This window comes from Pygocentrus nattereri, chromosome 18 (genome assembly GCF_015220715.1).
Source record: "Pygocentrus nattereri isolate fPygNat1 chromosome 18, fPygNat1.pri, whole genome shotgun sequence".
Lineage (NCBI taxonomy): Eukaryota > Metazoa > Chordata > Actinopteri > Characiformes > Serrasalmidae > Pygocentrus > Pygocentrus nattereri.
Genome location: NC_051228.1, coordinates 14,639,937 through 14,653,904, shown reverse-complemented (window position 1 = coordinate 14,653,904; position 13,968 = coordinate 14,639,937). Strand labels below are relative to the sequence as shown.

At 41.5% G+C, this 13,968-nt stretch overlaps 1 protein-coding gene across 1 annotated transcript; it reads right to left on the bottom strand.

Moving 5' to 3' along the window:
• Nucleotides 1–7,635: 7,635 nt before the first annotated feature.
• On the bottom strand, nucleotides 7,636–9,736 carry purbb (purine-rich element binding protein Bb). The gene has a single exon (XM_017693722.2). The coding sequence runs from the start codon at nucleotides 9,712–9,714 to the stop codon at nucleotides 8,797–8,799; it is 918 nt and encodes a 305-aa protein (XP_017549211.2). The 5' UTR covers nucleotides 9,715–9,736; the 3' UTR covers nucleotides 7,636–8,796.
• Between the last annotated feature and the right edge of the window lie 4,232 nt (nucleotides 9,737–13,968).

The following is a 13,968-nucleotide window of genomic DNA, read 5'->3' as shown; positions in this document are numbered from 1 at the left end:
AAATGAGATTTACCAAACAGTTCCTTTAAGAACAGATATCACACCTGTCCTTAATGAGGGAAAAAAGGATTGATCCTACCATTTAAACAAATAAAGATCAAATAAACATTTCTTTTGGGGGAATCATTGCACTCATAGTATAATCAAAATATGACACACTGCAGTACTTGCAATAATAAGCATATCACAAATCTTTAAATAGCCCAATAGAATCGTATCATGTCTGAAGTATCGAATTGTATGACCTGTAGTGATTCTCACATCTACTAAATGGCAAGGACTGTCTGAAAATTTTTATGTATATGAGTAAGTACATGTGTATGAGAAATGTTCCTGATTAATATTTGTCAGCAGAGAGCAGCTTGCTATAATTAGCCCTACAAGTTCAAATCCCATTGAGGAAAGTCATAACACCACACTGAGCTTTTTCCACCAAGCTTCCAAGAAATTGGTCTGCCTGTTTTACTGGAAAAACAACATCCAGGAGATGGCTGTGTATTAAACAGACAGAGCATGTTTTAACATAAAAGCTTTAAAAGGACACTTCTAGGACTCGTTCGTGAGCTCAGAATAGCCTACCACAGCGTGTGGAGAATCAAAGTGGTAAAACCCAGAGGAAAGCACATGGCTGACTATTGCTGCATTAAAATTATTCAGTAGCTTGCTTCATTCAGTGTATCTCCTAAGGCACAAATTCCAATTTGAATACTTGTCATTGCCCAGTCCACTAGGACCACAGACAAACAGGATTACTCATCCAAAAAAAGGATTACACAGCAACATTATGAGCTCGGTCATTTTGCTGAGTCTCAAACTGCTGCCAGATCAGATCTGTTCCTGTCTGCACAGACAGCTTGTAACAGAGACATACTCTGCATGCAATTCACTTTCGGTTTTTCTCCCATTTGAAAAGGTAATCGTATATATACTATATCCACCTGCTAAATGTTTCTTCTGAAATCAATACTATTAATAATGTGTGTGTTTTCCCTTTACTGAGGTAATAATCTCTATTCTTCTGTAAAGGCTAGGTGGCTTTATAACCCTCTTGCCAATGCTTGGCATTTTGCATTGTGATCACTGGTTCATTTGAAGCTATTCCAGATTGTCCCATTCTACTGGCACTCATTTTTATGGAGATGTGTGCTATTGATCCCCTGTGTCAGCAATGGCTGCAACTTAAAGTGTTAAATTCACTAGTATAATTAAATTACGTTTTGTTTATTTTCTAAGTGAAACTCAATGTTAAAGTGTGTAGAAGTGTGTTCTTGATAGAGGATAATGCACTTATTTTCAATTATAAAATCAACAAAAATAATTTGAGGTGCCTAAACTTTTGTTCATGACTGTATGTGGTGATTTAGGACCAAAATTTCAAACAAAGAAAAATATATGTACTTATGTTTCCTCGTATTCACATACACTCCTTTGTGATTCTGGTCCAAGTTGACATGATTGCATCATGCAATTCCTGCAGATTTTTAGTTGCACTTTTTTCTGCAAATCTCCCCATTCTACAACATCCCAAAGATATTCTAATGGAGTCAGACCAGGTGACTATGAACACCACTGAAGAACCTTGAACTCATTGTCATGTTCATGAAAACACTTTGAGACAACTTTTGCTTTGTGACATGGAGCATTATCATTCTGAAAGCAATGAGACTGGACATTAAGGCACATGGTCAGCAACAATACTTAAATTGTCACATTCCAGCGATGATTGGTAGTGACATTCCCAAAGTGTGCTGAGAAAATACCACATACCATTTCCCTCCCTGACTTACTCTTGGGGCTTGGTCCTGTAAAGCTGCTTTGTGACACCACCTGTTGTAAAAAGCACTGTATAAACTTGACATTACACCACCTTCACCAGCCTAGACTGTTGACTCAGGCAGGTTGGGTCCATAGATTCATGCTGCTGTAACCAAATTCTGACCCTACCATCTGTGTGTCTCAGCAGAACTGAGATTAATCAGATCAGGCTAGATTTTTCCAGTCTTTAACTGTCCTGTTTTGGAGAGCCTTACAGCCTTAGTTCTTGGCTGACAGAAGTGGAACTTGACATAGTCTGCTGTTGTAGCCAATCCACCTTAAGGTTCGACACATTGTGCAGCATCCTGTGACCACTGAGGAAGCACTAGAGGATGACTAACACAAACTGCAGATGAGCTATTATCTCTGACTTTCCATCTAGACCAATGAGGTGTCTAATAGAGTGGATGGTGAGTGGACAGCCACCAACATGTCAGTGTCACTGTAGTGCTGTGAATGATCCACTAGCCAAATAATACCTGCTCTGTCTTGGTCCTGACCATTGAACAGTAGGGTAAAAGAGGGCTAAGGAAGTATGCAGAGAAACAGACAACAGTCTGTAATTGTAGAACTACAAATTGAACTTAGTAGAGCTGATAAAATGGACAATGAGTATAGATAAAATGAAGCCTTTCTTTAAGAAAAAGCCCAGGGAAGGTATATGTAAATTAAATATATATTCTACATATATTGTAAATGTCCAGTTTTAATACGTACAATATCAGAAATATAGGTAGTCATATACAAAAGTTTGAAAACCCCTTTCTTCTACTTCTGTTTATATTTGCGTTGTCTATATTGTAAAAAAAACACAACATTTAAAATGTGATGTAACATATTACATGATTTATGGGAAAGCAGCACGCTGAGTTTGTGATGCAGTCTTAATTGCAGGTTTGGAATTTCACTTATGACCATGTATACGCAAGAAGCACAAGTACCATATTATATATATATATATATATATATATATATATATATATATATGTGTGTGTGTGTGTGTGTGTGTATGTCATTCACATACATTTAATATTCATGTAATACCCCATGGATAATGGAAATATTTCATTTTAATGATGATATGAATAGTAATGAACACCAATGCCTAAATACTGCATGATTCCAAAGACTCTTTACTATTGGCAGTTTAGTTTTTAAGAAGTGATCTGTTGTAGTTTTTACAAAGACTGATTCATTTTTTAACATATGCCTTTGCATCTTTTTTCCAAAATACACTCATCTGTATTTCATCATTAGGTCCTCCTGCAGTTTCACATGTTCACATGCGCAGAATGATGCTGCGTGTCTCAGTGTTGCCATGCACACTCAGTGCACATGGCAACACACAGGCTAAATATAGCTCAGCAGCCCAGCAGTGCACTGAGCTCAGGGTTTCTTCCTGTGAACACAGGATTCCTCCATCATGCAACAACCAACCCCCCTTCTCCCCCTCCATCTGCATTTGCTGGGGTAGTAGTTTTACTCCCATTCACAGTCTCCAAGGGAACTTGATCTGGTTGCCAGTGGTTTCAGAGCATTACGACATTAGGAATAGTCCAGCATTTTCTTTCTAATCTCTATCTGCTCTGACTTCTAGTGAAAGTCTGTTTTGAGTGATTGGGTTTTCTGTTCTTTTCTATGAACAGAGAAATGCTTCAGAGTTATTCTGCATGAAAACTGAAGGTATGATTTTGATATCCACCAGATAGATATCAGGCTGTGGAGTATTCCGATAAGATTTTCTTGCTCTAAAAAAGAAATGGTAGTAGCCTCGTTCTCTGTTTTGCTTGTATAATGTAGATAAACCTCATTCTGAGACCATGACTATGTGCTTTCATAATCCATCTGTTTTGAACTCTGAGCACATTCAGCTTGTGGTCATCAGACTGCCTTCCACAAATTTGTTCAATTAGTGGAAGCAATGTCCTTCATAACGTTACATATAATGACACTATAAGCGCAAGTGCAAAAGACAACAAGTAGGCCCCTCTAGTATATTAATAGTATGATTTTACTCCTCACTAGTCATAGCTGTGAAAAACTCCAACCTAACCCCCAAATCACCAAAACCCTTGCATTCACTGATCCCCACATGGTAGGTATACAGATACAAGCTGTGTTAGTGTTTAGATCTTAACATGATGCCAGCATGGCACTCTTCCTGTGTGAACTAATCCCAGTGTGATTTGACATCAGGCCCAGTGCGGTGATACATGCCCAACAGCGCCCAGTGCTTCCACTGATGCACTCTGCAGCCCTTACGGGTGATGGCAGTAGTGGCGAACCTGAGGCCATCTGAGGAGATTGGAGGACATTTGGAGCACAGTGCCCAACATCTTCTGGTGGACATGTGAGAAAAGCATATAAACCACCAGCAAATACAAAAGATGCAATATTACATTTCTTCTCTACACTTAAAAATAAAAGTGTTTTTAAACTGCCATAGAACAAGGGCGCCCAATCTTATCTGCCTGCAGGTTTTCGTTCCTTCTAAACAGGAATACGCCTGATTCTTGTATATTCAGTTAGTTTCAGTCTTTACACAACTGATGAGGTGTGCTCCTGCTTGGTTGAAATGAAAACATGCAGCCCCTAAGCTCTTTGCGGATGACTGGGCAATGGTAATTGTGGATCCCTAATGAACTATATTTTTAAATGAGACCTTCTTTTAAGATCTTCTTTGAACCTCTACCTATCATATAGATTCAATAATAATTATATTTTTCCTACAAGTGTGAATCCAAGCCAAGAACCATTTAGGAACCCTAACCTTTCAAGAGTGTTGTTCATTTCTTTTATCTACTGATGACGTATCATATTGGATTTTGAACACATAATGAAACCGAAATGTCAGTCATGAACATGGCAAGCAAAAAACAGCAGCAAGTGGAAAATAGGATTGTTTTCCATCAATTATAATTGCCTTTATTCTGTTACAAACATACATAGCATTTTCTAAATATAGAATTGTAAATCTCAATTTTGAAAAACTGGGTAGGCATGGGGAAATGGTTGGCCACCCAGCATGTGGTGTGTAGGAGGCAGGCTGCGATTAGGGTCTTGGTGGGGAACCAGCAGAAGTGTAACTGAGTCTTTGAGATAGAGGCTTCCTGTTGCAGGAATATTGAGCTAGTCTGCCTCCTAACCACTTCAGCATCAACAGTGAAGGGAGGTATATGATGAGTATGTAGAGATACATTTGAGGATGCCTAAAACCTGAGTAGAAACCAGACATGGGCTTGCTGTTCACATTTAGAATCTCTACTAACATCATCAGATCAATTGAAAAATAACTATTTCTTAGCCTTGAGAAAGAATGTTCCATGAATTGCTGGAGTCCAAACTTGCATGTCCAAAACAGTCCTTCAAGAAACTGTTAAGACTTGGGAAATTACCTGAAATAGCAAGACACTTAAAACAAATAATCGCCAACAGTGGTATTGTCTCTAGTGAGGAATGAAGAAACTGCTTCAACAGATGGAAACACCCAACAGAGCTTGCACACTGCCCGATCTCAAGACAAAGGAAGACAAATGAACCAACTATGGTAAAGATGGTAAAGAAACTGGCGAAAAACATAGTCAAAAGCCCATCAATTGGGGTGTGTACTGCCTCCCATCACTTCCTTTCTAACGATAAATGACATTACATGGTTTTGTAACAAGTTCCCTAACTAGTATAGCATCTCAAATTAACTGTAGTGCATACAGTTGACTAATTAGCTGAATGCCTGTTTCTACTGTTTAACAGAGGTCTTGCAGTATAACCCAAATGTGTTACTTTAAAAGCAGCAATGCAACCATGCCTGCTTAAAAGGCAACCAGCAAGACCCCCTCTGAACTGCACTGATAGTTCTAGCATCTTACTATGGTGACTTGGGTCTTAAAAATAGGTTCACACAGACTGACAAAACTGCATTAGTTCAGTTACATACATTACTACAACCACAGAGAAGTCACAGGTCCACAGAATGATCACATTTCCTTTCTTTTGTTCAAAAAGGATCAGTGAGGCTGGCTTAGAGGGGAAAAATAGCAGTCAGTCTCTGGACGGTGGCTCCCCTTTGGGGGCACAAAAAATAAACAAGAGTGGCCCAGCAGCTGAGAAGAGAGTAAAAGCATCCTGCCAACAGCTGCTGGTGCTGTCACACTTTCATTTGGTTTGCCCCATCTTGAGAAAAGAGAAAAAAAAAACCCTCTCACATATCTAGCCCACTGCACCTTATTGTGCTGTGCTGTCATTCTTCAACAAATGCCAAAGAGCTCATTCTGAACATTGTCAGCTGCAAGCGCCTCTCATTTGTAAGGTATAGCAAGAACAGCTTTACAGTTTCACTGTGCAATTTGGGCCACCTTATTAATGCAGTTAAGGTTTCAGAAGGCGTGCATGTGGTATGTATGTGTGTGTGTGTGCAGCAGCCTCCACAATCGAGCCCTTGTATCTTTCCTCACTTGAGAGCTAACGGCACAGCTGAATCAGTCAGCCACCAGGGCAGGAATGCTTGCCTGCCTATGCCTCTCACATAACCAGCCTGCTAAGTCAGCTCACTGCTGCAAGGGAACAGCTGCTGCAATTGTAGATTCAGAGAGAAGTCAAATGGACGGGGCACAGAAAACAGAGCAAAGACAACAGGGGCACCGATGCCCAGAGCCCAGAACCATGCTCTGCTCACCGTTGAACTTGACTGCATCTTCTGCATAAAGCGAACGTGTTCATTCATCACTGAAAAGGATCTTGATCATTTACAGCAGGATACACAATGACTGAAACAGCTGCCATTTAACATGAAACAGTAAACGTCAGTAGGGATGATGAAAGATGGTTTTTATATATATATATATATATATATATATATATATATATATATATATATATATATATATATATATGCGCAAAAACACTGTTTTGCTCCCCCCCCTCCCCTGCCCAAAGAGCATCACAATTCCTTGTGGTGAATAGGAGGGGGGAAAAAAAAATATATCAAAACTTACATCACTCTCAATAAACCATGCACCATGTCTGCTGGGATTTCGGCTCTTCTTTTTAAAGTGCGACAATGAAATGTATAAAAAGAAATGAACATAACACACCTTAACTATTCACGACCTGTCTACTATGGTAACTCACATATACCTTGCAAGATAATAATATACATGGTGAGATCTTTAAAAACCCCTACACAACTGGTAAATTGTGAAGCATGATTAAGAAAGGAACTGACATCTTTGTTTGCTTGCCCATTGAATTCATGTTCTGGAGAAAGGAAAAAAATAGTAACAAAACAATGTAGCATCATTAACGCTACATACACTATGCTTATAGAACTTAATAAATTAAATAAAAGGCAATGTGGGACAGGCATGCACAACAACATAATTAATAAAGGACCATTTGACAGACTTGAGTGCCATTTCATATCATTGTGTCAAATTAAAGGGTATGTATAATCTGTTCAATGAACGAAAACTAGTGTTGCCAGTTAGCATGACGTCATGCTAATCAGCAGCATGAATTTTCAATCAATATTAGCCATGATAGTGTTGTCAGGCTGAACTACCCCTTTAAATGGAGTCATTTAAACAAACAAAAAAAAAAATGTAAAAAGCAATGAATACAATGTAAACGCAGATGATGTGCAAGAAGGGATGAGATTTACGTAGTCCGAAATAAACTGTTGAGATACATCATATTTACGTTCTTTACTTACTTACATATACATTATATATATATATATATATATATATATATATATATATATATATATATATATATATATATATATATATATATATATATATACACATACATACATACATACATACATACATATATGCGCTATACTCCAACACTTTTTGAAAAACAAATACACTGGACAGTCTTCAAATCCCATATTTTAACTTTTTTTTTTAAAAACTTGCCTCTTAGGCTTTAATTATTCTGCAATACACATATAACTTCTATTATTTTATGTATTAAAAATATGCTGGTTTGTTCAGTAATTCTGTCATAAAGAATAATCTGTCTTTATATTTTTTTCTAAACAAAAAAATGAAAAAGGGAAGAAAAGAAAAACATTCATCTATGCACTTTTTGCTCTTTAAATAAAAAAAGGAGTGTGGTTTTGTTGCATTGCCTCAGCTGTTCTGTCCTATCTAGAGGGAGGAAATGACAAATTAATCCCAATGTACTCATGAAGATCTGGACCAGAGTTGGAAAAAACAATGCTCTCATCAACTGTTTTCACATCATTGCAGTTAGCAGTGAGTGTTCATCATCTCAATGTCAATGATAAGTTTAGATGCGTTTGATACATTTTACACGCTTATAATCCATTAGGCCTATACCTTATCTGCATTCTTTGTAAGTCTTACAAACCTGTAAGTCAGCATTGTTAAATTCACCTGGTCCACTCTGACAGACTATCTTGGTCTTGGCCACAATCAAGACTATAGTGCGGACTATGACCACCACAGACTATATTATGGTCAAGGCTATATTATGGTCTATGGCCACCATTGAGACTATAGTGAACGCCAGTCTACTCTCCCACCTTGCTTTTGAACTATACTGAACAATGTGCACTTTTCAGTTGCTTGGGTTCATGTGTGCTGACTGCCTCTGAGATTCAGCAGCATTAGTGTTTGCCATTACAAAAGTTTAAGTGTCACTTAAGACAATTAAACTTGCTGGTTTAGGACAGGGGCGGCTTCAGTAATAAATCCTACCTCTCACATCATGTAACAACTTCTCGCCCCATGGCTTTAGACGGGTTTCTCTCCAAAATCCCCCAAACCTCATCACATAAACTTCACAGACCTTATTATCTAGTATTTTCTGTCAAATGAACATCACGCCACAATATTTTAGTAGGCTATTGTTTTAAGTCCGATTCGTCATGCACTTTTTTGTCGCGGTCGTTTCTGCAATCTCGTAACAACTTCTAGGAGCAGAATCTCATCGGAGCTCTGTAGCTGACTGGGATCAGTCGTCATCCACGTCCTCGCCCTCTGATTCCTCTCTCCTCTCGTACATTTTATCCCGTTGTCTCTCCTGGATCTCCTTCATCTCCTCGGCGTAGCGGCAGAAAGCGCCGCCGAACTTACTCCAGGCTTTAAAAGGAATCGTGATGGAGTTCCGGTAGCTCGGCTTTACCTCGCTCACACGCAGGAACACGCCGTATTTGTTGGCCCCGACGTCAAAAAAGAACCTTTTGGAGTCCACCATGATGGACGTGCCCTCGGGGAGCTCACCGTACCCCCCGGCCGACGTGCCGCCGCTCAGCTCCTCGTCGTCGCCGCCGTAGTCGTCGATTAACTTGGCCAGGGCGTCGCGAAATTCAATCAAGCCCTGCGCGGGCAGCGCGATAGTCTGGCCGGCCTGCAGGCCGCCGCCGGGGCCTGTCACGCCAAAGCCAGGGCCTCGATTCACGGTCTGTCGGATCCGCAGGAACCGCCCCCGCTGGTTCTCCTTTAGGTCGAGGTAGTATTTGCGGTTTTCCCGCACTAGAAACTCGCTTTTCAGCGCTCGTCGCGGGCCGCTATCGTCGCCGCCGGACGACTGGGCGATTTGCTCCGGGGTGCTGGGCCCCAGCTGGGCGTAGTGCTCGATGAAATCACCGAGGTAGTCACGGAACTCGGCTGCAACCGACATGGAGAGAGTCAGGCGGCTCTTGGAGCCCCCGGCGCCCACCTCGGCTATCTTGATGAACCTGCCCTTTGAGTTCTGCTTGACGTCCAGATAAAAGCGCTTGTTTTGGATGTCGAGACGCTTGGACGCCAGTTCCTGGGTCTCCTGCTCCCGCTGGAAGTGCTGGAAGCCCCCGCTACCACCGCCACCTCCTCCCCCTCCACCGCTACTGCCGCCGCCGCCGCGCTCGCTCCCGCTGTCTCCATCCGCCATCTTCACCGCCACCAGCCAACTTCTCCCTGCGTACGGCGGACAGAGAACGCCGACGACGTCACCCTTCTCGATGTGGAATCGCTGCAATCCCATTGGTCACACACCTGTCAGTGCCGGACATTCGAAGCCGCTCATAGGTCAGAGCTCCTGTCGCTCGTAACTCATGGGCGGGTCGTGGTCTACGATTGGTTTTAACTATTCTGACAGCACTTCCTGTAATTGCTCTCGGCGCATCTGAAGGAGAAATGCCCCTCTAAGGTCTGCTACAGGACCAGCTTCCATTCTCCAAAGCGTTACAGTTAAACCGTCGTCGTCGAAGCGAAAACTGACCACAGATCAGCCTGGTCGGTGTAAAGTGCCTTCTACACTGCTAGTGTAGCGGCTGAGTGAATGACGTAGGTATGTCAGGAAAGTCCTGTTATTCACCCCACCCCACCATATTGCGAAGACCCCAGTATAATATTGCTGAATTTTATATATAAAAAGGATTTGCTCTTGAGTGCAGTATTGTATTTATACGAAAATATTTATCGTAAAGTTACATAGGCAGGCTTTTTAAAATTATACTTTCATGACTATTATTAATTTATAATTCATGGTCCATTTCGCACATACATGCCTATATATATGTCATGGCATACTTTCAACAAGGTGTTGGAAACATTCCTCAGAGATTTTGGTCCATATTGACATGATAGCATCACACAGTTGCTGCAGATTTGTCAGCTGCACATCTACGATGCGAATCTCCCGTTCCACCACATCCCAAAGGTGCTCTATTGGATTGAGATCTGGTGACTGTGGAGGCCATTGGAGTACAGTTAACTCATTGTCATGTTGAAGAAACCAGTTTGAGATGATATGAGCTTTGTGACATGGTGCATTATCCTGCTGGAAGTAGCCATCAGAAGATGGGTACGCTGTGGACATAAAGGGATGGACATGGTCAGTAACAATACATAGGTAAGCTGCAGCATTTAAACAATGCCCAAAGTGTGCCAAGAAAATATCCCCCACACCATTACACCACCACCAGTCTGAACCATTGATACAATGCAGGATGGATCCATGCTTTCATGTTGTTTACACCAAATTCTGACCCTACCATCTAAATGTCACAGCTGAAATCGAGACTTGTCAGACCAGGCAACATTTTTCCAATCTTCTATTGTCTAATTTCAGTGAGCCCGTGTGAATTGTAGTGTCATTTTCCTGTCCTTAGCTGACAGGAGTGGCACCCGATGTGGTCTTCTGCTGCTGTAGCCCATCTTCTTCAAGGTTCAACGTGTTGTGCATTCAGAGATGGTATTCTGCATTCCTTGGTTGTAACAAGTGGTTATTTGAGTTTCTGTTGCCTTTCTATCATCTCGAACTAGTCTGCCCATTCTCCTCTGACCTCTCACATCAACAAGGAGTTACTGTCACACAACTGCCGCTCACTGGATGTTTTCTCTTTTCCGGACCATTCTCTGTAAACCCTAGAGATGGTTGTATGTGAAAATCCCAGTAGATCAGCAGTTTCTGAAATACTGAGACCAGCCCGTGTGGCACCAACAACCATGCCACGTTCAAAGTCACTTAAATCACCTTTCTTCCCCATTCTGATGCTCAGTTTGTGCTTTAGCAAGTTGTCTTGACCACCTCTACGTGCCTAAATGCATTGAGTTGCGGCCATGTGATTGGCTGTGTAAACAAGCAATATGTATATATAGGCATAACATTATGACCACCTCCTCATTTCTACATTCATTGTCCATTTTATCCACTTACTATATAGAGGCACTTTGTAGTTCTACAAGTACAGACTGTACTCCATGTGTTTGTCTGCATACTTTCTTAGCCCCCTTTTACCCTGTTCTTCATTGGTCAGGGCCTCCTTGGACCCTCACAGACCAGGTACTATTTGGATGCTTGATCATTCTCAGCACTGCAGTAACAGTGATGTGGTGGTGGTGTGTTAGTGTGTGTTGCGCTGTTCTTAGTGGATCAGACACAGCTGTGCTACTAGAGTTTTTAATAAGGTATCTTACAAGATCATTGTCAGAGTAGCTAAAATGCAGAGGCATGGTGAAAATAAGGCCCACTCTTTGATTAAAAGTCTGTGTTTCAGTAGTGAAATGCAGGATACAATTTTTTTTATTTAAAAATTGAATTAATTTGAAATTTAAATATTTCAACCTTACTGAAAATCAAACACAAAAAAATAAATTGAAAAGAATGCCCTATATATATTTATATATATATATATATACACACACACACACACAATGTATGTACACACAGTATCTCACAAAACACAAAAGTGAGTACACCCCTCACATTTCTGCAAATATTTTATTATATTGTTTCATGGGACAACACTATAGAAATGAAACTTGGATATAACTTAAAGTAGTAAGTGTACAGCTTGTATAGCAGTACAAACTTACTGTCCTCTGAAAGTAGCAGACAGCCATTTATGTCTAAATAGCTTGCAACACAAGTTGTACACCTCACAGTGAACATGTCCAAATTATGCTCAAAGTGTCAATATTTTGTGGGACCACCATTATTATATAGCACTGCCTTAACCCTCTTGGGCATGGAATTCACCAGAGCTGCACAGGTTAACATCACAGAGCAGGTTGCACCCCTCCTCCTTCTGCTTGAGGATGCCCTACAGGTGCTCAAATGGGTTTAGTTCTAGAGACATATTTGGCCAGTCCATCACCTTTACCTTCAGCAAGGCAGTTGTCATCTTGGACGTGTGTTTGGGGTCGTTATCGAGGTGGAAAACTGGCATGCGGCGCAGTTTCCGAAGAGAGAGGATCACGCTCTGCTTCAGAATGTTCATGTTTCCCTCAGTGAACCGCAGCTCCCCAGGGCAGCACTCATGCAGCCCCAGACCATGATGCTACCACCACCATGCTTGACTGTAGGCAAGAGACAGTTGTCTTGGTACTCCTCACCAAGGCTCCACCACACATGCTGGACATCTGAGCCAAACAAGTTTATCTTGGTCTCGTCAGACCACAGGACATGGTTCCAGTAATCCAAATTCTTGGACTGCTTGTCTTCAGCAAACTGTTTGCGGGCTTTCTTGTGCATCAGCTTCAGAAGAGGCTTCCTTCTGGGATGACGGCCATGCAGACTGAGTTGATGCATTATGCAGCATATGGTCTGAGCACTGACAGGCTGACCTCCCACTTCTTTAACCTCTGCAGCAATGCTGGCAGCACACGTGTATCTATTTTTTGAAGCCAACCTCTGGATGTAATGCTGTCCTGGAAAACCACTGTATGACTTTGGCCACTGTGCTATAGCTCAGTTTCAGGTTGTTAGCAATCTTCTTATAGCCTAGGTGATCTTTATGGAGAGCAACAATTCTATGTGGTGCCATGTTGGATATCCAGTGGCCAGAATGAATAAATTGTACCCAAAACACACACACACACACACACACAGTGGGGAAAATAATTATTTGATACACTGCCGATTTTGCAAGTTTTCCCACCTACAAAGAATGGAGAGGTCTGTAATTTTTATTGTAGGTACACTTCAACTGTGAGAGACAGAAAACAAACCCCCCAGAAAATCACATTGTATGATTTATTGCATGAAATAAGTATTTGATACAATAGAAAAACAGAAATTAATATTTGGTACAGAAACCTTTGTTTGTAATTACAGAGGTCAGATGTTTCCTATAGTTCTTGACCAAGTTTGTAAACACTGCAGCAGGGATTTTGGCCCACTCCTCCATACAGATCTTCTCCAGATCTTTCAGGTTACGGGGCTGTTGCTGGGCAACATTGAGTTTCAGCTCCCTCCAAAGATTTTCTATTGGGTTCAGATCTGGAGAGTGGCTAGGCCACTCCAGGACCTTGAAATGCTTCTTACGGAGCCACTCCTTAGATGCCCTGGCTGTGTGTTTCGGGTCATTTTCATGCTGGAAGACCCAGCCACGACCCATCTTCAATGCTCTTACTGAGGGAAGGAGGTTGTTGGCCAAAATCTCGCGATACATGGCCCCATCCATCCTCCCTTCAATACGGAGCAGTCGTCCTGTCCCCTTTGCAGAAAAGCACCCCCATGCTTCACGTTTGGGACAGTGTTCTTGGGGTTGTACTCATCCTTCTTCTTCCTCCAAACACAATGAGTGGAGTTGATACCAATAAGTTCTAATTTGGTCTCATCTGACCACATGACCGTCTCCCATGCCTCCTCTGGATCATCCAGATGGTCATTGGCGAACTTCAAATGGCCCTGGATATG

Bases quoted from the DNA above. Each gene is read 5' to 3' on its own strand.
- purbb (XM_017693722.2), bottom strand. From the start codon at position 9,714: ATGGCGGATGGAGACAGCGGGAGCGAGCGCGGCGGCGGCGGCAGTAGC.